This window comes from Rhinatrema bivittatum, chromosome 4 (assembly GCF_901001135.1).
Source record: "Rhinatrema bivittatum chromosome 4, aRhiBiv1.1, whole genome shotgun sequence".
In the NCBI taxonomy this organism is placed as follows: Eukaryota; Metazoa; Chordata; class Amphibia; order Gymnophiona; family Rhinatrematidae; genus Rhinatrema; species Rhinatrema bivittatum.
Window position 1 is genome coordinate 467955057 of NC_042618.1, and position 27700 is coordinate 467982756.

Consider the following 27700-nt stretch of genomic DNA (forward strand, 5'->3'; position numbering starts at 1 on the left):
TAAGCTCTTTGGGGCAGGGACTTACCATTATACAGTGCTGTATCCATCCAGTAGCCCTATAAAAATGAAAAGCTTATATATAAGTACCCAAGGCCATGTCCATTGTTCACCTGGCACTAGGACCGTTGTGTTTGACTTTACAGATTTATATGCTGTGAACAGGGCCGGCGGAAGCACTAGGCGAACTAGGCGATCGCCTAGGGCGCTGAGCATTAGGGGGCGCCGAGCCGCTGATGGCCAATGGCCGCCGGTGGACGTCATCCCAATAGCGGCTGAGCGGTGAACTACTGCTATGCTGTGTGCCGAATACACACAGCAAGAAGATCGGCGGGGCCGTGGTGGAGCTCAAGTCACCACGGCCGGAAGAAAACAATCGCGTCTAAACATGCTGGTGCTCCAGCTCCTTCCTGCCCGCGCGGCCCCGGAAGAAAAATGTTGCCGGAGCCGCGCGGACAGGAAGGAGGAGGATCATCAGCCAATGCAGGAGCTTCTCCTCCTTCCTGCCCGCGTGGCCCCGGAAGAAAAATGTTGCCGGAGCCGCGCGGGCAGGAAAGAGGAGGAGCATCAGCCGCGTACAGAAGAGGAGCAGCGCGGCTCGAGAAGTCCGGGGCCGCTGCAGAGCCCATCCTGCAGCGGCCGTGAAGAGGAGGCCCAGAGGTGAGAGAGAGACTGAGGGTTTGTACAGTGTGTATGTGTGCGTGTATGAGATGAGTTGAGAGACTGTGTGTGGGAGTGAGGACCTGAATGTTTGCAGAGACAGCATGTGAGAGCCTCTGTGTGTGTGTGAGAGAGACAGCATGTGACAGTGAGAGCCTGTGCTTGAGCAAGTCAGCATGTGGGAGTGAGAGAGAGCCTGTGTGCCAGAGTCAGACAGCATATGCCAGTGAGAGACTGTGTGTATGAATGATTGTATGAGAGAGAGCATGTGACAATGAGAGCCTGTGCTTGAGCAAGACAGCATGTGGGAGTGAGAGAGAGCCTGTGTGCCAGAGTCAGACAGCATGTGCAAGAGAGAGACGGTGTATACATGATTGTATGAGAGAGAGCATGTGAGAGTGAGTGCCTGTGTATGTGTGTGTGTGAGAGAGAGAGAAAGCATGTGAGAATGAGAACCTGACTGTGTGTTTGAGGGAAGAAGACAGATGGAGAGAAAAGAAATATGTTATAAAAGGAATTGGCAAAAAAATAAGAAAGGGAAGGTGGAAAAAAAAAAAGCCTGTGACCAACTGATTAGAAAACTAAGATCAGACAGCAAATGTAAAAAAAAATAAATTATTTTTTACTGATTGGCACATGTAATCTTTGGGAATGTGCAAGAGTAGCACTTTCTCTATGCAGATCTCACAATGTACGAGATCAGCATAGAGGAAGTGGAAACCCACGGGGCCTGCACAGAGGAGGCAGCAGAATGGGCTTCAGTGCCAATAGCAGCAATCAGCACCTCCGCAATAGCCATACAGCAACAGTGACAGTGGCAGCAGAGGAATGAGAGAGGCTCTGAGGTTGCTGGCAAAAGAAAGAGAGGGGGGTCTCTGCCTTTAGTGTGTGCATGTGTATGAATGGGAGTCTGCCTGGGGGTGTATGTGTGTGAATGCATGGGTGCCTGCCTGAGGGTGTGTCTGTGTATGAGAATGAATGGGTGTCTTCCTGGGGTTTGTATGTGTGAGAATAGATGCCTGCCTGTTTGTGCTGTATGTGTGTGTGTGTGTGTGAGAATAAATTGGTGCCTGCCTGGGGGTCTGGGTGTGAGAATGAATGTGTGCATGCCTGGGGGATGGGGAGGGAGTGGTGTGAAAATGAATGGGAGCCTGCCTGGGGGTCAGTGTGAGAATGACTGGGAGCTTGCCTGTGTGTGTGTGTGTGTGTTTGTGTGAGAACGATTGGAAGCTTGCCTGGGAGTGTGTGTTTGTGTGTATGTGAGGGAGCCAGTGAGAGCATGAGTGTGTATGAGAAAATCCAGGGGAGTAAGAGTTTGTGGGGGGGGGGGTGTGGAGGGGGAGAGAGTGCCTTAGAGCCTGAGTGTGTCAGTGTCTGTGAGAGCGAGAGGTTATGGTTGGGTATAAGAGCATGAATGTGTATGTATGTGACAGTGTATGTGTGAGAGAGAATGGACATGTGAGTATGTGTGAGAGAGAGAGGATAACCTCAATCAAGAGCTCCCATGTATGGACAGCAGGGGCTTTTTAAAATCCTTATTAGTTTTAATTATTGTGTGTTATTTGATATATGTGCTGTTTTGAAATATTTTATTGGTTTTAGGAAATTGTAAAAAATGTATATGATTTTAATTAATAGAAATTCTATTTATCAGTAGTTTTAAAATATTATTTTATTAGTATGGTTTTACTATTATAACTGATGCTTTATGTTTCTTGATTTTATTTGTTTTATGAAGAATGGTGGTTCTGTTTTTCCATTGTTAATACACAGAGTCTGGCTTCTTGGGGTTTCCATTTCAGTTTTTTCTAATTTGTGCTCCTTTATTTTGTATTCTGTATTTGGTGAGGGTCTGTCTCTGCTCTGTGTGTGTGACCATGATGAGAGATTCTGCTATCATATAGTGTCTGTATAGAGATCTATAGCAATTGGGTTTGTTTTGTTTCCTCAGTAGGTGGTGTATTGGTATTCTAGGACCCAGTGTAATATTTATCCTTGCTTATTCACAGGTAGGGTTATTGTTGTTTGAGTCCTTGGTGTTATTACTGTTATGTTATGATGGGATTGCAGTATAGATTTTGAGTGTCTTTTTTTGTGGTGTTTTGTGTTAGTTCACAATGTGCCTGGCAGTGGAAGCTGTTTGTGCTGCTGTTACTGTGAAGTGACACCAGAATTTGAAAATATCTTTCAGTATGATGAGCTGTAAGGGAAACATCCAAGCTCCATTGTTTGGGGGAATTTCAGTGGATGCACAGAGTTACAGAACTGGAGGTACAGGATTTATATTGACATTCTGTTCCTTCCTATATATTCCTGACTTCACTCTCATAGCCACATAGAATCAGTTGACTGAGGCTATCAACATAATTTTATAGTGTGAAACTGGCCAGCTTTTTAAAATAACGCAGAGGACCCTTTGGACTTTTTTATTAACACTTTTTTTTAATAACCAATTTTAAAGCAGGATCCATGCTATAGAGGTGGGTGAGATGAAGAAATGTCATTTTGGCGCCCCCCCCCCCCCCCCCAATTCTTCTGTCTGGAGACACCACTGATTTTCTGTGACCTTAAGCATTAGTACAAGAAGGATTAAGGGGGGATGCTGGAGAGGTACACAAATGCATTGGCCCCCGGGCACCGGAGACCCTTGGTGCACCACTGGGTGCGAGCCATATGGAGCCGCAAGTGGTGGCAAAGAGGAGTGGACTTTGGCAGGCCGCAAGCAGTGCCCAACCTGCTTGCGACCCAGAAAACCCCAGTCAGCGGGCGTGATCGAGAATGAGGTAAGGGTCGGGGCCGAGACCGGGGGGGGGGGGGGGCGCAAGGGAGAAGGCTCGCCTAGGGCGCCAAATCCCCTTGCACCGGCCCTGGAAGTGAATGCCCTTGTGTCTCAGCAATGGGTTATTGGGGATATTTAGTATTTATGCATTTCTCTTCTGATCAACACAGAGAACATGGAATATTATAGTTGTAACACAAAAAAAAAAATACACAATGCAAACGAATGTTTAACGAATGTATAAAATCAGAGGAAAGTAACTGCTAAGAGAAATAACCCCCCCGGCTACTATCCAAATCAGGCAACTGCCTTCCCGAAGAGCCAAGCATTCACTCATCTCCTGAAACACAGGCGTCTGCAGGTCATGAACTCCAGGACGGGTGGGGGGCCCAGCAGAAGGAAAGGCGCAGTGACGGGCGACAGAGAGCCGAGGCCCCTGTAATGATGGAACACAGAGCTGCACCGCAGACCCAGAGGGAGGCGGGGTGAACGGGGCAGCACCCAGGACCCACGCCTGTAAATACCCGGGAGCCGATGCAGGTGCTTTGGAGGAGGATAAATATCTACCCAAGTGTTGCATGGTGAAATGAGAATCATAGACTCACACGTTACACACGACAGAAAATCGTCAAGGAGTTTTAAATCCAGTCATTTGTTTAGGGGGGGGGGGGGGAGGGGAAACCATGAGCTAATGTGTCCCAAGTGTCCAGTGATCCCAGTAACTCCCAGCAGAGCGGCGCTGCGTCCTGCGAGGCCCATGCAGAGGGTCCCGGGCCCTGGTTCCACCGCAGTGCACGGCTTTCCAGCTCTCAGACATGGGAGGACGGGTCACATTACCCAGCGGTGACTCCCAGGGGACAGGCAAAGACTGCAGGGGCGGACTCGGCCGCCATCTCCCTTGCCCCTCTTATGACAAGGAAGAAAAAAGAGAGACAAATGTATTTCCCTATTATACAGTCTAGGAGCTATAAACTGAGTATCCAAAAAAAGGGAACTCTGCACGCTTTAATTGACTCCAAGGGGCAATCAAAGAGCAGTGTGGTTCACATACGATTACTGTTCGAACCTTTCTGGGCAAGGTGTCAATATTAAATTATTATTAAGTAAAAACATAATGAGACTTAAAAATGGAAGTCACCAAGGTCTAGTGTGAAGCCCAGAATCTGCTTTTATATTCTTCACTACATTGAAATGGAGCCAAAAGGCTGCAAAATATCTTAGTTCTTACGCGACAAAGCTCGCAGGTCAGCATTAGCAAAAACTAAATTAAGGCGCATTTGAGAAGTCCCAAGAAAAGCCAGAAGCATCTTTCCTCAGACGTTCCTGGCACGGTAAAGCTTTCACATTTTATTTCTGCTGAAGTTGTCGCACATCATTACTATAATTTACAGCCCAGAAATCCACGGGTGGAAGACTGGAGTCCCTTCTATTGTAGTACATGAAATGCAGATATTACTGCGCGATCACAGTGGTTTGGCTTGGCCCGTAAGGATCCTCTGTTTCCCCATATCAGATCGTAATGCAGGGCAACACGTCAATCTGTGAAAGCGACCAGATTGAGGGGCCGATGCAATAGAGCGCACCCAGCCTAGCATTGGGTGGTTGGGCGCGCGATTTAGACGCGCTAGACTAGCACCCAATGCAGTAAGGAGATTAGCGCGTCCAAAATGTACGTCCAAAATAACACGTAGCTGACAGCGCCCATCCCGTGTAAATTCCATGTAGATGAGGCTGTTAGATATTACCCCCCTGATGCAGTAATTCGCCAGGCACCCAATGCACACTTTTTAATGCAGCAAATCTAACGCCAACCCTGGAGCTGGCGTTGTCATTGGCGAGTCATGGGCTTATGAAAAAATCAGTACTTCCCTGTACGTACCCGGATCAGTCCAGGCTGCTGGGTTATGCTGCCTCCCTTCCAGCAGATGGAGACAGAGATTGGGCCTATGAAAAAAATCAGTAGATCTATAGCTTTTGGTGATTAACAATAAAGAATTAAAGAAATGGATCGATTACAAAAAAAAAAAACCCGCAAAATATGTATTCCAGGCTGATTTTGCCCCTTGCTTTTTTGTGCGTGTGTATATATTGTGAATCCAGAAAAGTTGTTTTTGTAATCGATCCGTTACATTAATTCTTCCTCGAGCGCCCGTAGCAGTATGCAAGCGCACAACCACCTCTCCTGGGCGCCTGATGCATTTTAGCGCGGTTTCTCCCTAGCGCGTCCTTTTTAACGCACCCGCTCATTTAAATATAGCATCGGGCGCCCAGGAGAGGTGGCTGTGCACGCGTTGTATTTGCGTTGGCCTGTGAGTGACTTTTGCAGAGCACAGACTCTTCCCACGTGACTGAGGCTCGAGGGCAGAGGAGGCTCGTAGTAAAGTGGCACAAGGTGCATTTCTTCCACTGTGCTTTTTCTACTTCAGATCTCCCAGAGGCAGAAGCCTATTTAATGCAAAGCTCCAGCTACGCCACTTCTCAGGAGATCTCGGACCCCTTTGATGCCGTCACCCACGGCCCCGAGGATCCCGGCCGGTGGGCCGGCACGAGGGCCATCCTCACAGCCCTGGCGGAGGAGAGCCATGATCGCAGCGGCGAGGATGAGCCCTCCTTCCCGAGCCAGCCTGCGGGAACAGAGCTGCCCTGGACCCCCAGCTTTGCCCAGCTGGACTCCGAGTCTCTCCTGCAGGTAAGCGCCACACGTGCTTAGCTGGAAAGGCCGGATTAGAGAGCGACGCCGATATCCTAAAAATAAACAGCCCGAGAAACGAATGATGATTGCATCTAGGTTTGAGAAGGAGGGGGCAGGGGTTCTGTGTTCCTGTCAAATACCTTTAGGAGCAGAGTGACAGACATTAGCAGCAGCCATGTGCGAAAAACAGTGTGAAGAAAGGGCCAGCTCTTTTCTGCTAAACCACTTGCCGCGCACATATTGGTTGGTGGCTGTGGTCTGGGAATGAGCTTATGGCACAGCCACCCAGGCCAGGCTGGTAGCCACTCTGCCTACACCCTTGCCTTTCCTTCAGAAAGCGCCTTGCCCTGCCCTGTACCTGCACACGCAGACCCTCACCGTCAAGGCGGCACAAAGATGAAGTCGGAAGTATTACAGAAGGGAGAAGTAACTGGGAAGATGCTTAGGACACAGGGACCACTCTTATTGGCAGGTTCGATCCTTGCCTTACCAAACTATCGGGGGTCGTTCTTCAAATTGCCTTAGGGCCCGAGATACGTATGCAAATTTTAACATTTTTTCCCAAATGGGAGGAGTTTGGACAGAGTAAATTAAACTGAGGGGTGCTTAGCACTGTGCAGGTTATCGCTGGTTTTAACACCGGAAATAACTGGCGTTATGCCAAAAACGGGATATATGAGTGAGTGAGTGAGAGAGAGAGAGTATTTATACCACTGTAGGAGGGTCACCTAGTAATTCAGGGTGAGGTTTTGGTGATGGCCTAGGTTTTCGGGGACACTTTTACATGCACAGTCAGAGGTACGAACAGCACCGTGCACATCGGTGAAGATTCGATGTGATTTGGCGTGAGGAAAGGTACCCAAAGATGAGATTTGTGCAATGTACTCTCGCCCTAGCTTGCAATGTACAAATTTCAATGCAAACTAGTGAATCCGTGCTTCTCCGCTTTCAGGGTTCTTTGGGCTTTCTCGCTCAGGGACTCTTCTGCACACCAGTCCAGCCACACCAAAACCAAAATCACCACTCTGACTCTGCAGGCATGGTTCAAAATAAAAATCTTTACTGGCGAGTAAAACAAAGCGCGAAGCAAAGCCCCAGACAGGTCAGGAAATGCACAGTGCGGTAATTATCTGGCTAAGCAGCAGCAGCCGCCGCCACTCACCCGGATAAGTACTCAGTTACCTGGCGATCTGGAAGCGGTGAGATAGCGGCTAACTAGCGGTGAACCGCACCAGATAGCCAGATAAATCAGTACTTATCCGGCTAAGAGTTCCAGATTTTTTCCCCTTTACTTAAAGTGTTTTAAGCACCAGCTCTGACCCAGGAGTTAAGTTTCCAGTGCTAAAATAGGCGCACTGGCCAAATGCCGTCTCCCTGCATTGGGGAGTTCTGCTCAATGCCCTCGTCTGCATGGGATTTCCATGCAAGCGCGCTAAGCAGTACTCCTGTTAAGGAACCTGCGTTTCCTGCAGGCAAAACTCCTTGCCGCATGGGTAGTGCCCTGAAGTGCAGGCAGAAAGCTGCATGCGACCGAATGCACCTTTTTGCATCAGCCTGAGAATCGGCAGGATTTTTCCAAGGGGGTAAAGCTCTGGCTGTACCTTCAATCCAGGCATCATGTGACTCCAAAATAACACTACGGGGTTCATTACATTTGAGACCAACCATCTCATTTATTTTCTTGCACAAAAATTACAATTCAGAGATAGTTGTTACAGTTCAGTACAAGTCCAGAATTCCCAGTACATCAATGGACATTCCACGTCAGGCAATGCTGCTCATATCACTGAGATTTCACTACACATTGGACTTATGCAATACCATGGTGCTCACATCAGGATGGTTTCCCCATGCCTCAGCAAGTGGACTCCCAATAAATCATTTCCCTCCCTGGAGCTTATGAATGCTCTACAGAGTGCTGGATCCTCTAGAGCTGCATACAGGGAGCTGGATCCTCTAGAGCTGCGTACAGGGAGCTGGATCCTCTAGAGCTGCATACAGGGAGCTGGATCCTCTAGAGCTGTGCACAGGGAGCTGGATCCTCTAGAGCTGCGTACAGGGAGCTGGATCCTCTAGAGCTGCGTACAGGGAGCTGTGTTCTCTAGAGCTGCGTACAGGGAGCTGGATCCTCTAGAGCTGTGTACAGGGAGCTGGATCCTCTAGAGCTGCGTACAGGGAGCTGGATCCTCTAGAGCTGCGCACAGGGAGCTGTGTCCTCTAGAGCTGCGCACAGGGAGCTGGATCCTCTAGAGCTGCGCACAGGGAGCTGTGTCCTCTAGAGCTACATACAGGGAGCTTGATCCATCAGAGCTGCATACAAGGAGCTGTGTCCTCTAGAGCTGTGCACAGGGAGCTGGATCCTCTAGAGCTGTATACATGCAGCTGTGTTCCCTAAAGCTCTGTGCAGAGAGCTGGATCCTCTAGAATTGAGTACAGGGAGCTGTGTCCTCTAGAGCTGTATACAGGGAACTGGATCCTCTAGAACTATGTACAGGGAGCTGTGTCCTCCAGAGCTACATACAGGGAGCTGGATCCTGTAGAGCTACATACAGGGAGCTGGATCCTGTAGAGCTGCGTACAGGGAGCTGTGTCCTCTAGAGCTGCATACAGGGAGCTGGATCCTCTAGAACTATGTACAGGGAGCTGTGTCCTCTAGAGCTGCGTACAGGGTACTGGATCCTAAAGAGCTGCAATCAGGGAACTGGATCCTCTAGAGCTACATACAGGGAGCTTGATCCATCAGAGCTGCATACAAGGAGCTGTGTCCTCTAGAGCTGTGCACAGGGAGCTGGATCCTCTAGAGCTATATTCAGGGAGCTGGATCCTCTAGAGCTGTATACAGGGAGCAGATCCTCTAGAGCTGTGTCCTCTAGAGCTGCATACAGTCAGCTGGATCCTCTAGAGCTACATAAAGGGAGCTGTGTCCTCAAGAGCCATGTACAGGGACTGGATCCTCCAGAGCTGCGAACAGGGAGCTAGATCATCTAGAGCTGTGTATAGGGAGCTGTGTCCTCTAGAGTTGCATACAGAGAACTGGATCCTCTAGAGCTGTGTACAGGGAGCTGTGTCCTCTAGAGCTGAATACATGCAGCTGTGTTCCCTAAAGCTCTGTGCAGAGAGCTGGATCCTCTAGAATTGAGTACAGGGAGCTGTGTCCTCTAGAGCTGTATACAGGGAACTGGATCCTCTAGAACTATGTACAGGGAGCTGTGTCCTCCAGAGCTACATACAGGGAGCTGGATCCTGTAGAGCTACATACAGGGAGCTGGATCCTGTAGAGCTGCGTACAGGGAGCTGGATCCTCTAGAACTATGTACAGGGAGCTGTGTCCTCTAGAACTATGTACAGGGAGCTGGATCCTCTAGAACTATGTACAGGGAGCTGTGTCCTCCAGAGCTGTATACATGGAGCTATGTTCCCTAAAGCTCTATGCAGGGAGCTGGATCCTCTAGAATTGAGTATAGGGAGCTGTGTCCTCTAGAATTGAGTATAGGGAGCTGTGTCCTCTAGAGCTGCAGGCTGGAGAGGGAGATTTTGCCTGTTTCAGAGCTCTCTAAGGAGCAACTCAACTAAAACTAAAGCCTGCTCAGATAAAAACATCGCAAAAATATTACCAATTCCATAAGAACATAAGAAATTGCCATGCTGGGTCGGTCCTGTTTTTCAGTTCTTAGGGATAATTTGGAAATCTTTAGCTCAAGTGATTTTTTACATATAGGCACATGGACTACGTTTGCTTTTATTGGAACCTCTCTGCCCTAACTCTCCTGTTTCATTAGTATCCTTCAAGGATACATTTCTCCGAACCATGCACTGCTGAGTGCCTGTCGGCTTTCCCCCTTGTTCTAGTTTAAAAGCTGCTCTCTCTCCTTTTTGAAAGTTAGTGCCAGCAGCTTAGTTCCATTCTGGTTAAGGTAGAGCTTAAGACTGGCTACCTCGGCGTTCTCCTGCTACTTGTCCTCGGGCGTTCCCGGACCGGCTCGACGCTGTAATCGCCACATTTCCTGGAGGCCTAGGGGCGCGCGCGCGGCACGGCCCCTGATTGAAGTACCGGCATTGGCGCGAACCTCGGGGGCATCCCCTGAAGATGACGTCACCCGCGACGGATATTTAAGGTCTTGGAATTTGCTAACACATCGAGTTAGCAAGGGGTTTCACTACCTAAGCAACTCTGCCTCCTCGGACTTACGAGAAGTACCCACTTCTCGGGGACCTCGCTCTCTCTTTGTTTTTTTCAGGTGACAGTCTGGAACCGGTACTCGCTCCTCGAGGGCCCTGATCCCAGACTTGCTCCGTTTACTCTTCTGCCTGGAAGTCTTCACTACCAACTATCTCAGCTACATCAGTGAGTTACCATCGTTCTCTCTGAGCTTTCCCTGGAACCAGGTACTCGCTCCTCGAGGGCCTATACATTCCAGCTCCTGGGCTTCATTGGGACATTGTGTGAGTCTTACCATCTGCATATCCTGCCTACTCACTATATCTCAGTCTCTCTTCAGCTCAGTTTCCAGGGATCGCTGTTCCAGTATCTGAGGGATTACAGCCCAGCTCACTACTGCCACCTCTGGTGGTTCAGTGTACTGTCTAATAAAAGAACCAGTGTGTGTTTGTCTCCTAACTCTGGGGCAGATTTTTAAAAAATACGCGAGCGTGTACTTTTGTTTGCGCACCAGGCGCGAACAAAAGTGCGCTGGATTTTAGAAGATACGCGCGTAGCCGCCCGTATCTTATAAAATCCGGGGTCGGTGCGCGCAAGGGGGTGCACATTTGTGCAACCAGCGCGCGCTGAGCCCAGCACAGCCTGCCTGTTCCCTCCGAGGCCGCTCCGATTTTGGAGCGGCCTCGGAGGGAACTTTTCTTCGCCCTCCCTTCCCCTACCTAACCCACCCCCCCGGCCCTATCTAAACCCCCCCTACCTTTGTCGGCAAAGTTACGCCTGCTTTCAGCAGGAGTAACTTTCCGCGCGTCGGCCGGCAGCCCCGCTCCGTCCTCCGGTCCCGGGGGCTGGTCCAGAGGCCTCGACCACGCACCCGGGCCGGCGCCACGCCCCGGGCCCGCCCCCAAAATGCCGCGTCGTTTCGGGAACGCCCCTGGACACGCCCCCTCCCTCCCCTTTTCAAAAGCCTCGGATTTATGCGCGCGGGCCTTTTAAAATCCGCCCCTCTGAGCCTGATCGGTGGTCCCTCTCGGGATCTTCCCCCGGGGGCGTGGTCATCTGCCACTGGTCCAAGGATCCACCCTCATCTCTCATATATAACAACAGATTGCTAACTACTATCTGATTGCTCCTCCCATCAGGCATCAGATCAATAACAGATTGCTAACTCCAAGCATCAGATCAATAACAAAAACTGAATCCCTCTTCCCTGCACCATCGTCTCATCCACGCATTGAGACTCCGGAGCTCTGCCTGCCTCTGGTGACCTGCGCGTGGAACAGGGAGCATTTCAGAGAATGCTACCCTGGAGGTTCTGGATTTCAGCTTTCTAACTAAAGTCCTAAATTTGGTTTCCAGAACCTCTCTCCCACATTTTCCTATGTCGTTGGTGCCCACATGTACCACGACAGCCGGCTCCTCCCCAGCACTGTCTATAATCCTATCTAGGTGACGCATGAGGTCTGCTACCTTCGCACCAGGCAGGCATGTTACCAGGCGGTCCTCACGCCCACCAGCCACAGACAATACATCACCTGGAGAGCAGGTCCTTGCTACAAGTTCACTACCTGCTACACCAGGGTGATGTACAGTAAAAGAGGACCGGAAGGCTCATCTGCATACTGCTTCCAGCATCCCCCGGGAGAGGAGTCCAGAGGTCACCGCAAGCGATCCAGGGATTGAATTCCACAGCCCCAGCTTCCAGAGGCCCCGCACCCTTTGCAGTAGAAGAGGACTGGAAGCGTGCACCTAACGGCGCGCGTATCTCAAACCCTTCAATTAACTGAGTGAAGATCAAGTTAATGGTAGTTAAAGAGGATTAGTAAATATTGCTTTGGGAAATCTTTGGACTTATACAAGTTTGGTGAAAGATGAAATAGAGAGATATATTATTTAGTTTGTGTGTGTCTGAGGTAATAAGCAAGCCAGAGATAGTTAATTCTAGTTCTGTCTTTCCCACCCACTCAATCCTTGATTTTTAGGCAAGAGGCACTTTCTCATAAAAATCAATCAGGGTCTTATCTAAATCATACTATTGTACCAGCCCTTATTGAAAGTTTAATCATCCCCGTGTAGGACACTAGCTGATTAATTAGTAAAGTCACCTGTAAATTTAAAGTACTCTAATTCCACCTCCCTTAGTATTCTAAACTTAACTAGGAACTCAATAAAATTAAGATGAAGGCAGCAGTCCAGCAGCAAGAGGGGGGGCTTTCCAGTCTTTTGCATTGAGTGTCACATGTATGATTTTTACCCGCCGGTGAGAGATTGTATGTGTGAACTCAGTGCAAAGAACTCCTGGCTGTCAGGGTACGATTCTGATCTCTGGAGGCTAGAGTAGCAGACTTGGAGGAGCTGAGGCAGACAGAGAGGTACATTGATGAGACCTTCAGGGACATAGTAGCCAAGTCCCAAATCCAGTATTGCAGCACCAGTGTTGCGTTGGATCAGAAAAGTCTCGCAGTAGGAGAACATCACCCTGGTTTAGCTGGAAGTGATCCTGTAGCAAGGACCTGCTCTCAAGGTGATGTATTGTCCATAAGGAGCACTTGAGTGCCACTTTAGCTAGTAACCTTGGGTTACACATGGGACCTCACATCCATACTTTTTGGTGAGAAAGGATATGATTAGTGGGGAGATCAGTGGGTATGTTCATTTTGACCTAGGGTTTTCAATCCAGTTGGAATTTGCCCTAAACTCACTCTTGATCTGATGAAAGGAGAAGGCCTGGTTGTTGAGGGGTAGTGGAGCCATCATTCATGGCCATCTGGTGTTTGCAAACTTGAGCCAGGCAGTGGGTGCTACAGCTGCTAGGTCCCTCCATCCCCAGGAACTCTGCACAATGTGTTTGCTATTCTCAACTCATCCAGACCAACAGCAGGAGGCAGACTTGGTAGGAGGTAGAAAAACCATAAAGCTATGAACATGTTGTAAGAGTTATACATAAGGGACTGTCCAGTTCTGCCCCTTACTAGCCTATTGGCCTCTACTGTTATGTTGTGACCTTTACCGAGGGCCCTCAGTATGTACCAGGAATGTCAATCAGACTCTGCCTGGTTGGTGATGTAGAGGGGTAGGAGTGTTTAGAGAGGTGTGCCCCTCCCCATTAGGAGGGGTCATTGGCGTTCATAAAACCTCTGCACCTCCTGTGATGCAGGAGGAGAAAGGAGAAAGACTTTTGAGAGCAGAAGGTGCGGGATTCCACCCCTTGGAGTCCAGCTTGTTGCCTTTCCACAGAGGGGCGCTATTGAGCCAGTGTCCCTCCACAGGGAAGGTCTGGAGGAAGGAGATTCTGTCCAAAGAGAATTTTTGAGAGAAATGTGACAGTCTGGATCGGAGAAGGGCGACTCGTGCCGAAATCAGAGGTTCGCTGACCTTACTGGACAGAGGAGCCTGGAAGGAGAAGTTGGAAAAAATGCCTCCCTTATCCCAGGGGAGAGCTGAGGAGAGTGTAACCTGAGAAGAGAGATCTGCAACGGAGAGCTCTTGATGGGAGAAGAAACTTTCTGACCACTGGGGAAAAGAGTTCTGTCAGAGCACTAGCCCAGAAGAGCAGCTCATCTAAGAGAAAAGATTTATTGAAGAAATGAGGTATTTGCACTACCAAACCAGGTCCGGCAGGAAGAGTTCCAACCCCAGGGAGATGACATTTTGGAATTGTGCTGAATTTTGTGGACAAGAGATCAAGTTTATCTTTGGGAACTTCTGTTGGACTTACCTTTTTTAATCTGCTCACCACCATCGGTAAAGGCTTTATTCTTGGAATAACAATTTGAGGGTCAGATTGGTGATTTTTGGAGTGGCTGAGTGGCCGGCAGAAGAGCCCCAGTGTGAAGAAAGCCCTCAGGGCCTCGAAAAACTTCCCCCCTCCCGTGTGGGATTCCCGGGGGATCTTGGGATTGTGCCTGCTCGGTGAGCCTCCCCGTGTGCCACTGTGCCCATGGGTAGCTGGGGCAGGGACCACATCTGTCATTCTGTGTATAATAAGCATTGTCTTTCAAGAGCATGCATTCGGGAAGCCTCAAGCTGTATGGAAAACCTTTAGCAGAGAGTGATGGGTCGGGAATGAATTCGGTTTTCATGTCCACCCATTTTTCTGTTCACGGTTTTTAATGCAATGGTGATGATATTTGCATTGCAAGGTTGCATGACATTGATGTCCATAAAGAGGACGCCAATTTTCTAGGTCATTCCAATTTATTTTTGTAACAAAATGAAGAAAAACAAAATTGTGTTCAATTTCATTGTTTCATTTTAAAGACATTTTGCACTGCCACTGACAAAAAAAACCCCTCCCCAAACACTCTTCCCATATTTTTCTTTCTTCATGGAGCAAGAGCGATCCCTAGTCACTCCTGTCCCAGTGGAGCTGACAGAGCGAGGCCGGCACTGTTGTTCATTTATTCTGTACAAAAGGCACTGGCCAGGCCCAGGCTCAGGTCAGCACCGGTTTATATGGAAGAAATGACCTCTGTCTGCCAGCGCCATTCGTAAGTGCAGATCACTCTCGCCCCGTGAAGAAAGAAGAAATGGTAAGATGGTTTGAGGAGGAAGGGGACATTGGAGGGGTGGCCTCCAGGGTGGGATTTTTTTTTTCTTCTTTGTTTTTCCTTTATATTTTTGTATTTATTTTTTTTTGTATTTTATTTACTTATTTTCATTATAAATTTAAAAAAATCCAAATAAATAACAAACAAAATTTAAAAATGTAAAAAACCAAAAATACCCCCAAAAAACGAGCAAAATATCTGTGCACCCCCCTGTATCCTCTGCAAATACATCGGAAAGCTGAGATGGAGGCGGGATGAAATCAAGCAGTGCTCTTTTCTGCACGGCTTGGCACTCTCACAGCTTATGTTTCCAACCGTGGACTTTGGGGTTTGAGCCTGCAACCTGTTGCCAGCACTTCGTAGACTCTACCGTTGAGTTAAAGGAGCAGCTCCCCTGCCTGAATGAACTGACTCCCCTCTGTAGTTTATTCTGGTTGTTAATGTCCCACCCCTTGGTATTTTGTTGGGTAATAGCCGTAAATTTCAACTTTATTGCAAATGGCACCCTAGCTGCCATGCTAAATTTCCTCATAACATGAAATTTTCCCGGAGGCCCTCTTTCTTTCCAGTTTGTTATGCACGTCCCTAATAAGCATGCCGAAAAAAAGGAGCATGAATCAGAATTGCATTTTCAATACAGGAGGATTCTTCACTCCTGCTGCAATTACCTAAGAGATTTCATTGTGATTTTATAAGAGCATGGTATAGAAAGGGAGAGTAAAACACCCGCTACAGGGCAGAAACTGTCAGCTGCTAGAAGAGGATACCTTCTAGATGCCTGAGAGATACATCGAGATGATCATGAATGCTAACGTGGGCTTTCTGTCCACCTTTACTGATAATGGAGGAGAAGTCCATTAACTGCTTAGGAAATAGCCACTGCTATTAATTGCATCAGTAGCATGGGATCTCCTTAGTGTTTGGGTAATTGCCAGGTTCTTGTGGCCTGGTTTGGTCTCTGTTGGAAACGGGATGCTGGGCTTAATGGACCCTTGGTCTGACCCAGCATGGCAATTTCTTATGTTCTTATGTTATGTCCTTAACTAATTGCTCTGAAAATTGGAATAACCCAAATGAACCCTAATTACCTAGTTCATTTTCTGTCACAGTTAGGGACAGATTTAAACGCTAGGGCAAAAACCAGGCAAAGTAGATGTCACCAGCCTACAAGTCAAGGTCTGAAACAGCGTCTCTTCCCTCCTCTCTCCACCCCCGTCTCCCTTAAGCTCCGGCCAATTCAGGAAAGAAAAGAAAATATCTGTAGGAAAAAAAATTCTGCAAGCAAAATCTTCTGTGAAAAGCACCGAGGGACACGTATCCCGGAGAGCTGAGTGCCAGGATCTGGCAAATGTTGCACACCTGTTTGCATGCATTCGTTTTTCTGAGAAACTTTCTCTCTTCCTGAATTAGCAGGAAATGTTTTGCCGATTCAACATCGTGCCAACCAAACCGATTCGGGGATGTGCTTTTGACTGAAAATGATCTCTATATGTTGACCGAGTGCAGTAGGTTGGAAGGGCATTCAAAGCTCCTCTTAGCGCTCCTCTAGCTGCATTTTCAGCTGTTATGGCAAAAAGAACGTGCCCTCCACGCACCTTCTTGGAATGGGAAACCCCTCGGAAACTGCCGTGCATCTGCAGGATTGCTTGGATCCTGCCCTTATCTTCATGTGTTCTGAATAACTAAAAGTAAGTACAGGTGTCCGCCGCTGGGCTCCGTGCTAGGGAGAAGGACCTCGGAGTCCTTGTGGACGATACCTTGAAATCTTCGGCTCAGTGTGTGGCGGTGGTCAAAAAGCCAACGAGAATGTGAGGGATTATTTGGAAAGGAACAGAGGACAAAACTGGGACTATCATAATGCCCTTGTATACATCCATGGAGCAACCGCACCTTGAGTACTGTGTGCAGTTCTGGTCATCGCATTTCAAAAAATGACATAGCAGACATAGAAAAGGTGCAGAGAAGGGCGACAAAAATGATAAAGGGGGTGGAAAAGCTCCCTTATGGAGAAAGATTACACAGATTAGGGCATGGAAAAGAGTTGACTGAGAAGGGGATAGGACTGAGATTTATAAACTCATGAGCGGGGTGGAACGGGTAAATAGGGAACGGGTTATTTACCCATTCAAACAACACTAGGACCAGGGGACTCTCCATGAAAGTAGCAACCGGCAGATTTAAAACCAATCATGGAAGTATTTTGTTGCTCAGTGCACAATGAAGCTGTAGAATCTGTTGCCAGAGGACGAGGTCAAGGCAACTCAACACTGCGGGGTTACAAAGAGGACTGGACAGGTCCCTGAAGGAAAAGCCCATAAACAGTTATTAGCCAGGTAACACAGTAAGATAGCATTGATGGCAGAAAAAGACCAAATGCTCCATCCAGTCTGCCCAGTAAGTTTCTTATGGTAGTAGCTGCCGCTCCGTGCAGGTTACCCTCAAGCCTTATATGTCAAGATAGCAACATTTTTGCTGGGTGAGGAGCCTTCTTGATAATTCACACGAAGCTTTGCTTTGCACTTGGCCTTAGAAGCCTTCCTGCGCTTTTTCCCTTATCTCTGCTTATATCAGTGCCCCCCAGACTGTAAAAGTCAGGGCCCATGTTGGTTGTCCTCTGAATCCGTCAAAGCGGAGAGCGATGTTTCAGTCGCATTGAAAGCATCACGGCTCAATGGTTAAGGGTGGCAATCCCTGTGCATACTGTTAAGGCCGTAACCGCCACTGAGCAGGTTATCCCCATGCACCCTTTTTCTTCGTTCCCATCCTCCAGCATTTAGGGATCCACGGTGTTTAGCCCACGCCTCTTTCAAGTCCTTCACTGTTTTTGTCTTCGTCCCCTCCTCCAGAAGGGCATTCCAGGCATCCACCTCCCTCACCATGAAGAAATATTTCCTGACGTTGGTTCTGAGTCTTCGTCCCTGGAGTTTCATTTCATTACCCCCTAGTTCTACTGTTTCCTTTCCAGCAGAAAAGGTTTGAAGTTTGTGTCAGGTATCTGAAGGTCTGTATCTTATCTCCCCTGCACCTCCTCTCTTCCAAGTTATACATTTTCAGATCCTCCCCCCCCCCCCCCCCCCCCCCCACCATTTTGGTCACCCTTCTCTGCACCGCCTCCATCCTGTCTCTATACCCTTTGAGATATGGGCTCCAGAACTGATCATAGTACTCCATGTGAGGCCTCACCAAGGACCTGTACAAGGCCATCACCACCTCCTTTTTCTTACTGGTTATTCCTCTCTCTATGCAGCCCAGCATTCTTCTGGTTTTAGCTATTGCGTTTTCACATTGCCTCGCCACCTTCAGATCATCAGACACCATCACCCCAAGATCCCTCTCTTGGTCCGTGCACATCAGTCTTTCACCCCCCTTCACATACAGCTCTTCTAGATTGCTGCACCCCAGATGCAAGACTCTGCACTTCTCGGCATTGAATCCCAGTTGCCAAATCCTCGACCAGTCTTCAAGCTTTCTTAAATCACTTGGGAAAGCTAGAACTTATCCCTAGGAGTGAGACACATGAAATAGATCAACTACTGAGGATCCGCCAGATACCTGTGACCTGGACTGGCCATTGTTGGAGAAGGGATGCTGGGCTCGATGGCTTTTGTAAGGATCCATTGCCGAGTGCTCCTCTGGCCTGCAGGTGGCGCTGTGAGCCATTTGAACTGTCTGTCTAGTCCTACCAGCTCTTTGCTTTTCACTTCCAAACTCCTTCCGGCGGCCATCTTGTTTCCTGTATAGGCCTGTACTTATACTGAGGCAGTCTCAGCAGTCAGTGCCAGAGCTTGGTCCTTGTATGCAGAAGACTACATTATCTTCAGCTTCTGCCTTCAGTGCACCTGTTTGTTCTCGTACCCGGGCTCCAGGATTTCTGGTTCGTTCCTGCTCCTTACTGTGTTCCAGCCCTCTCGTACCCTGTTTGTGCCAGGGTCTAACCCTGCTTTTCGTGCTTCGCTGGCGGGCTCAACCCGATTGAAGATGGGATGGCCTAGGTGGAAGTCTCTCTGTCTGTGGTGGCCTGGATTTGACTCCCCCTGGGGCTCGGTTGCTCATTCCTGGGGCAACTCATAGACAATAGCCATCACAGCCTCGGTCTGACCCAGCATGGCATTTCTTGTGTTCTTATGGAAAGAGGGAAATTTTCAAAGTCATATCCCTGGGTAAAACATTGCTTTCACCAAATTGTGTGTGCATGAAAGCTTATGGGGGGGGGGGGGGGGGGTGTTTGAGGAGGGGTTTACACTTACGCTCCTACTATTGCAACATACGTGTTTTTCCTTGAAAAATCTTTGCACGTGCCTTAGCAGGCGTAAATGTGTCCGGGTAGTTTTACTGAATTCATTTTCAAAGAGAAGGCACGTGCAGACTTTCCAAGGGAAAATGGTATTCCAATCAGTAGGGAGTTGCAGTAGTCGATGGTTGAGAATATGAGTAGCTGTAGTATGGTTCTGAAGTCATAAGGGTTAAGAAATGGTTTCAGACGTCTTAGGGTTAGTAGTTTGTGATATCCTTCTTTGATTTTGTTTGATATATGGTTCTTGAATGAAAGTTCTTTGTCAATAATTATTCCTAGGTTTCTGGTGTGGGTGACAGGGAGTATTGGGTTCATTTGATTGTCGAGTATGAGTTGGGGTGGTGGTGTTGGATTGGGTTTTTTGTCCATGAGGATTATTTCAGTTTTGTTGATGTTGATTATGAGTTTCAGTGATGTTAGAAGATGTTTAATTGAGACAAGTAGAGAATATGTTTCTTTGTACATTTCTTCGATTGAATTTTGGATAGGAATTAGAAGTTGAATGTCGTCAGCGTAGAGGAAGTGGGTGATTCCACTATTTTTAGTAGTTGGAAAATGGGAAGAAGGTATATGTTAAATAGAGTGGCCGATAACGCTGATCCTTGGGGAACTCCAGTGTTGAGGTTAATCTTTTTGGATGGGTTGTTGTTAATTGATACTTGGTAGGTTCTGTCGGATAGATAGGATGAGAACCATTGTAAGGTGGTGTCAGTTAAACCGATTTCAGTCAGCCGTTCTAGGAGTATATTGTGGTTTACTGTGTTGAAGGCAGCTGAGAGTTCAAGGAGTGTGAATAGGTATTTTTTGCCTTTGTCAAATCCTCTTAGTATCGTGTCATTCAAAGAGAGTAGGAGAGTTTCTGTGCTTAGGTTCTTTCTGAATCCGTATTGGGTTGGTGATAGGATGTTGTTTGTTTCAAGATAATCATCAAGTTGGGAGTGTACGACTTTTTCGATGATCTTGGCTATGAAAGATAGGTTTGAAATAGGGCGGTAGTTTGCAAGAATTTCAGGATCCAAGTTGTTCTTTTTTAGTATTGGTTTGATTACTGCAGATTTGAGGCATTTGGGGTAATTACCTTCAGTAAGGGATAAATTGACAATCTTGGTGATAGTTTTAGATATGGTGGGTTCGATTGTTTTGAGGGTTGTTATGGGGATGCAGTCTAGGGGGTGGTTGGCGGGGTTCATTTTTTTGATAATTGATTGAATTTCAAGGGTGGAGGCGGTGTCAAAGTTTTTCCATGTTGAGGTTACCTTAGTGTTCAGTCTGATGTTTTGGCTGTTGTTGATTAAGTTGGTTTCTATTAAGTTTGATATTTTCTTATTGAAGAATTCTGCAAAGTCATTACTTCCATGTTTGGTGCATATAGTTTCTTGGGTGGTTTTACTGAGGTTTTGTACTATTGAGAATAACATTCTGGGGTTGTAATGAAATTTGGTGATTTTGTTAGAGAAGAATTCTTTTTTTGCATTGTAGATGGTGTTTTTATATTGTGCTAGGTGGCTCCGATATGTATTTAGTGTGGTTGTAGTTTTGTTCCTTCTCCATTCTTTTTCTTTTTTCCAGAGTATGCGTTTAGCTGCTCTGATGTTATCATTATACCATTGGTTGATGTGTTTTGATTGCTTTTTTGTTTTTGTGACAGTGGGGTTGATGCTGTCTGCTACTTTTTTTTTGTGATGTTTAGCCATGATGTTGTTGCATATTCGGAGTTTGATAGATTAATGTTGATTAGTTCAGTTTGAAGAGTTTTCTGTAGAAGTTCAGTGTTGAATGGAGGACGGTATGTGTGCATGTACATGAGAGAGGAGGCTGTGTGTTTGGGAGCGTGTGTGTGTCTAAGAGAGGAGGCTGTGTGATTGGGAGTGTGTGTGTGTATGACAGAGGAAGTTGTGTTTGGGAGTTGTGTTTTGGGAGTGTGTGTATACAAGAGAGAGGAGGCTGTGTGTTTGGGAGTGTGTCTATGACAGGAAGTTGTATGTTTGGAAGTATGTGCATGTACATGAGAGAGGAGGCTGTGTGTTTGGGAGTGTGTGTGTGTATGACAGAGAAAGTTGTGTGTTTGGGAGTGTGAATATACAAGAGGGGAGGCTGTGTGTTTGGGAGTGTGACTGTGACAGGAAGTTTTGTGTTTGGGAGTGTGTGCATTTACATGAGAGAGGAGGCTGTGTGTTTGGGAGTGTGTGTGTGTGTATGACAGAGGAAGTTGTGTGTTTGGGAGTGTGTGCATGTACATGAGAGAGGAGATTATGCATTTGGGAGTGTGCATGTGTACATGAGAGAGGAGGCTGTGTGTTTGGGAGTGTGTGTGTGTGTGTGTGTGTGTGTATGACAGAGGATGTTATGTGTTTGGAGTGTGTGTGTATGAGAGAAGAAGCTGTGTTTGGGAGGTGTGTGTGTATGGGAGTGTGTGTGTATAAGAGAGGAGGCTGTGAGTTTGGGAGTGTGTTTGTATGTGTGTGTGCGCATAAGAGAGAAGGCCATGTGTATGAGAGGCGTCCATGTGTTTGGGAGTGTGCATGAGAAAGGAGGCTCTGTGTTTGTGACTGACAGAGGAGTCTGTTTTTGAGAGAGGAAGTTATGTATTTGGGAGTGTGTATGAGAGAGGAGGCTGTGTGTTTGGGAGTGTGCATGTGTATATGAGAGAGGAAGTTGTGTGTTTGGGAGTGTATGTATACATGAGAGAGGATGCTGTGTGGGAGTGTGTGTGAGAGGAAGTTGTGTGTTTGGGAGTGTGTGCATGTACATGAGAGAGGAGATTGTGCATTTGGGAGTGTGCATGTATATATGAGAAAGGAGGTTGTGCATGAGTGTATGAGAGAGGAGGCTGTGTGTTTGGAAGTGTGGGTGTGTGCATGAGAGAGAAAACGGTGTGTATGAGAGGAGTCTGTGTGTTTGGGGGGGTGCATGTGAACATGAGAGAGGAGGCTGTGTGTTTGGGAGTGTGTGGATGACAGGAAGTTGTGTGTTTGGGAGTGTGTTTATGTACATGCATGTGTGTATGAGAGAGGAGGTTGTTATGTGCATCTGGGAGTGTGCATGTATGTATGAGAGGAGGTTATGCATGTGTATATGAGAGAGAAGGCGCTGTGTGTGTGTGTGTGTGTGTGTGTGTGCATGAGCGAGAAGGCTGTGTGCATGAGAGGAATCCATGTGTTTGGGAGTGTGCATTTGTACATGAGTGTGTCTGACAGAAGAGGTTGTGTGTATGAAAGAGGAGGTTGTGCATTTAAGAGTGTACAGGTGTTTGAGAGAGGATGTTGTGCATGTGTGTATGAGAGAGGAGACTGTGTGTTTGGGAGTGTGTATAACAGGATGTGTGTTTGGGAGTGTGTGTGTGTATGTGTGTTTGTGTGTAAAATAGAGGAGGCTGTGTTTAGAAGTATATGTGTGTGTGTGTACATGTATGAGAGAGAAGTCTGTGTGTATGAGAGGAGTCTGTGTGTTTGGGAGTGTGCACGTGTACATAAGAGAGTGTGTCTGACAGAGGAGGCTGTGTGTAAAAGAGAGGAGGTTATGTATTTGGGAGTGTGTATGAGAGAGGAGGCTATATGTTTGGGAGTGTGTGTGAGAGAGAGGAGACTATGTTTGGGAATGTGTATGTGTGTGTGTGTGTGTTTGTATATGAGAGAGGAGGCTATGTGTTTGGGAGTGTGTGTGTGTGTATGAGAGAGGAGGCTGTGTGTTTATGGGGAAGTATGGAGGTGGGTGTGTATTAGAAAGGCTTTAGTTGTGTTAGAGAGCAAAACTGCATGAGAGAGGCTGTGGATGATGTGTTTATGAGGATAGTTGAAAAAGCATTTTATAAAATAAAGTATATTGAGGGGGCTGCTTGAAAGCCAAGTAATGAGTGGATGGACAACTGACAGTAGTCTGTAACCTCCACCCCACCACTTCCCAAAGCGTTAGGTTTAGTGGGGTGTCCAGTTAGGGGCCATGGAAAAGTTGGCCACCCTACAGCGAGGCCAGGGGCCGACCACAGTGCCTTGCTCTCATGAGCTCAGCACTTCATGCATGTACCATTGCTCCCACTTCATGTTGCAATCCGGCTTGCATGAGCTGCAGCAGTGCAGGTGCTGTGCTCTTCAGGATTTAAAGCCTTGATGTCGGACTGTGAGCAAACTTCCCCCTTCCCGTGCTTTTTTCTTCCTAACATAAACATTGCTGTCACAAAGATGTTTAGTTTAGCCCAGGCTCTTGCACTGCTAGCAAACCTGTTGCTTGGGCTTTGAAAGCAGAATGGCCAAAAGCCACGGGGTATGGTCGGCGAAGCTCATTTCCTCCTGATAAAATGCGAGCGGAGAGGAGTCAGAATTCCAAAAATGTCCGGAAAGCTTGGGAAACTGTCTGGGTGAGCCGCTGGAGCCCCTGCTATTAGACGCATATCCGGGCACTCCCTAAACTCACTTCTGGTGCCTTTTTTTTGTATTGTAAAATAATTCTTGGCTCAGCAGACAAGCTCCTTAACCGCTGCAGTCCTTGTGCCTCTGAGGACCCTGTCTCCTCCGATGGTCAGAGCTTCCTTGAAGAAAAACCTCTGGCAGTCCTTTCTATAAAGGCTTCAGTCAGTTAAGTGTCTGCAGATCTCACCAACTCCAGCTCAGCCTCAGCATCGCTTCTCCCAAGTGTTTTCAAGAAGGGTGCGACGAAGCCCCTGCAGCTTTTAGAGCACCTTCATAAACCTACCCTACAAATAAAGAAAGAGATACCATAATCACCAATAAGGAGGAGGAGATGCAGCAAATTTTACACTTAAATCATGGGTGAGGGAAATGCCTGAACAGATATTTCTTCAGGTTCAAAAGCTGTGGCCAGCTCATCGGTCTGCTCTGGCTCCTCCACTTCTTCCTGGGTTCCTCGGTTGCCATCACCAAAAGATCCTAAAATGTCTTATCATTTTATTGTATTCTCCTATATATATATATGTGTGTGTGTGTGTGATGGAGCTATTTCAATTCAGACTGCCATTGGGTCATTCACTTCTGACCTCTGCTGGCAGGAGGTCGTCTTTCATAGGTTTTCCATACTGTGCACACAGGTGTGCTAAGCACTCATGGCTTGAAATTAAGGAAAGCTTGCATTAATGTTTTATTAAAGGGGGTTTGTAATGTATGCGTTGGAAATAACTGGATCTCACTTTCATTCAAGGTCTTTGGGCTTGCTCACATCTTTCATACTTAGGGCACATGCCATATAGAGGCCGACAGTTCTAGTGAAGCGTTGGGATGGTAAATTATTCTGATGGCTGTCTTGCTTCAGATGATGTGTAAATTAGGGATGTGAATCGTTTTTTGACGATTTAAAATATCGTCCGATATATTTTAAATCGTCAAAAATCGTTAGAGCCGCGATACAATAACAATTCCCCCGATTTATCGTCAAAAAATCGTAAATCGGGGGAAGGGGGAGGGGAAGGGGGAGGGCGGGAAAACCGGCACACTAAAACAACCCTAAAACCCACCCCGACCCTTTAAAATAAATCCCCCACCCTCCCGAACCCCCCCAAAATGCCTTAAATTACCTGGGGTCCAGAGGAAGGGTCCCGGTGTGATCTTTTACTCTCGGACCTCCATGATTTGTAGAAACAAAATGGCGCCGGCGCTACCTTTGACCTGTCATATGACAGGCCGGCGCCATTTTGTTTTTTTGTCCTCCAACGTCAGGAGCGTAGGAGATCACTCCCGGACCCCCGCTGGACCCCCAGGGACTTTTGGCCAGCTTGGGGGGGCCTCCTGACCCCCACAAGACTTGCCAAAAGTCCAGCGGGGGTCCGGAACGACCTCCTGCAGTCGAATCGTTTTTCCGTACGGAAAATGGTGCCGGCCATACGGCGCCATTTTGTGCAAAATGGTGCCGGCCGTACGGCAACACGAATCGACTGCAGGAGGTCGTTCCGGACCCCCGCTGGACTTTTGGCAAGTCTTGTGGGGGTCAGGAGGTCCCCCCAAGCTGGCCAAAAGTCCCTGGGGGTCCAGCGGGGGGTCCGGGAGCGATCTCCTACCGCGAATCGTTTTTCCGTACGGAAAATGGCGCCAGCCATACACCGTATGGCCGGCGCCATTTTCCGTACGGAAAAACGATTCGACTGCAGGAGGTCGTTCCGGACCCCCGCTGGACTTTTGGCAAGTCTTGTGGGGGTCAGGAGGCCCCCCCAAGCTGGCCAAAAGTCCCTGGGGGTCCAGCGGGGGTCCGGGAGCGATCTCCTACGCTCCTGACGTCGGGGGACAAAAAAACAAAATGGCGCCGGCCTGTCATATGACAGGTCAAAGGTAGCGCCGGCGCCATTTTGTTTCTACAAATCACGGAGGTCCGAGGTCCGAGAGTAAAAGATCACACCGGGACCCTTCCTCTGGACCCCAGGTAATTTAAGGCATTTTGGGGGGGTTCGGGAGGGTGGGGGATTTATTTTAAAGGGTCGGGGTGGGTTTTAGGGTTGTTTTAGTGTGCCGGTTTTCCCGCCCTCCCCCCCCACTGGACCCCAGGTAATTTAAGGCATTTTGGGGGGGTTCGGGAGGGTGGGGGATTTATTTTAAAGGGTCGGGGTGGGTTTTAGGGATGTTTTAGTGTGCCGATTTTCGATTTACACGATTTACACGATATTTAAAAAACCCAAACTGCGACGATCCGATTCCCTCCCCCTCCCAGCCGAAATCGATCGTTAAGACGATCGATCACACGATTCACATCTCTAATGTGTATAAAAGGTTGCGTGTAGAGAGATATGTATGTGTACACAACTTAAGAGGTCTCATATTCTGTACGTAACTCTAATTATACCATGGAAATAATCATAGCGTGTTGGACTGGTAGAGGAAGAAACTTTTAGACAGGCTCTGTTTTGTAATCCTCCAGTTTGTATAAATTATTCATAGTGGATAACACATTGAAATCGTCAGTACAGTGTGCTGCGGCAGTCAAAAAAGCAAACAGAATGTTGGGAATTATTAGAAAGGGAATGGTGAATAAAATGGAAAATGTCATAATGCCTCTGTTTCGCTCCATGGTGAGACCACACCTTGAATACTGTGTACAATTCTGGTCACCGCATCTCAAAAAAGATATAATTGCGATGGAGAAGGTACAGAGAAGGGCTACCAAAATGATAAGGGGAATGGAACAGCTCCCCTATGACGAAAGACTAAAGAGGTTAGGACTTTTCAGCTCGGAGAAGAGACGGCTGAGGGGGGATATGATAGAGGTGTTTAAAATCATGAGAGGTCTAGAACGGGTAGATGTGAATCGGTTATTTACTCTTTCGGATAGTAGAAAGACTAGGGGGCACTCCATGAAGTTAGCATGTGGCACATTTAAAACTAATCGGAGAAAGTTCTTTTACCTGCTATTAAGTTCACTTAGAGAATAGCCACTGCCATTAGCAATGGTTACATGGAATAGACTTAGTTTTTGGGTACTTGCCAGGTTCTTATGGCCTGGATTGGCCACTGTTGGAAACAGGATGCTGGGCTTGATGGACCCTTGGTCTGACCCAGTATGGCATTTTCTTATGTTCTTATGTTCTTATGTTCACTCAACGCACAATTAAACTCTGGAATTTGTTGCCAGAGGATGTGGTTAGTGCAGTTAGTATAGCTGTGTTTAAAAAAGGATTGGATAAGTTCTTGGAGGAGAAGTCCATTACCTGCTATTAAGTTCACTTAGAAAATAGCCACTGCTATTACTAGCAATGGTAACATGGAATAGACTTAGTTTTTGGGTACTTGCCAGGTTCTTATGGCCTGGTTTGGCCTCTGTTGGAAACAGGATGCTGGGCTTGATGGACCCTTGGTCTGACCCAGTATGGCATGTTCTTATGTTCTTATTTCCATTTTACCGACTGCCTCACGTGAAATGTCTTACACACTGCCATACAAGCAGGTTTTGCTGACAGATGCCAGAAAACTGGTTTCATTTCAGAGTAGGTCCGACTTCAGTTGGGCACTGGGCAGAATTTCAGTATCTTTCAGGCTTTCCCCGGTCTAGAAGAAGCAATTAAATTCATGCTTTTCTTTATTTCACAAATAATGCCTGTCTCAACAATATTAGGGGCGACACTTGGATCATTTATGCACAATACTACGGGCTTATTCCGAAGAGTAATCTCTCTGCTAGCAGAGCTATTCAGAGGTGTTCGTTCAGTGTCCCCGTTCTGTCTCCCCTCTCCTCTCGGGTAGACATAGGTAGACCCCCCGAGTCTCAGTGATTAGGGTTTTTGGTGCAGAGTTTGATCTCAAATCATAGAAAACACTGTTCTCCTATTCTCCTTTCTAAGGCAAAGTCTTCTTGTATTTTATGACAGTAGTGCTGGCGCATGCTAACTGCAGGACATAACCCACGTGCGAAGGCTGAAACTTTAAGGCGCCTTTTCTTTCCTTCTGAATATCTCTATATCTTTTTTTTTTTTTAGAAGGCACATGGAAAATCAGGCAGGAGCCCTGAAGTAGCCTCCCATGGGAGGTGGTGGAGGCCGGCACCGTATCAGAATTTGGATTTGCTTGCGACACAGAGCGTAGTGTACAGTAAAGCGTGCTCGGCCGAGCGCACTGTGTAACCCGCGGTTGGACGCGGGTTT

At 47.5% G+C, this 27700-nt stretch overlaps 1 protein-coding gene across 1 annotated transcript in view; it reads left to right on the plus strand.

The window, feature by feature from the left end:
- Positions 1 to 27700, plus strand: part of PTPRB (protein tyrosine phosphatase receptor type B) — a 122385-nt gene that overhangs the window by 15499 nt on the left and 79186 nt on the right. Inside the window, exon 3 of the mRNA XM_029597183.1 lies at positions 5863 to 6125. Within this exon, the coding sequence (XP_029453043.1) occupies positions 5863 to 6125 (263 nt within the window). The remainder of the gene's footprint in view (positions 1 to 5862; positions 6126 to 27700) is intronic.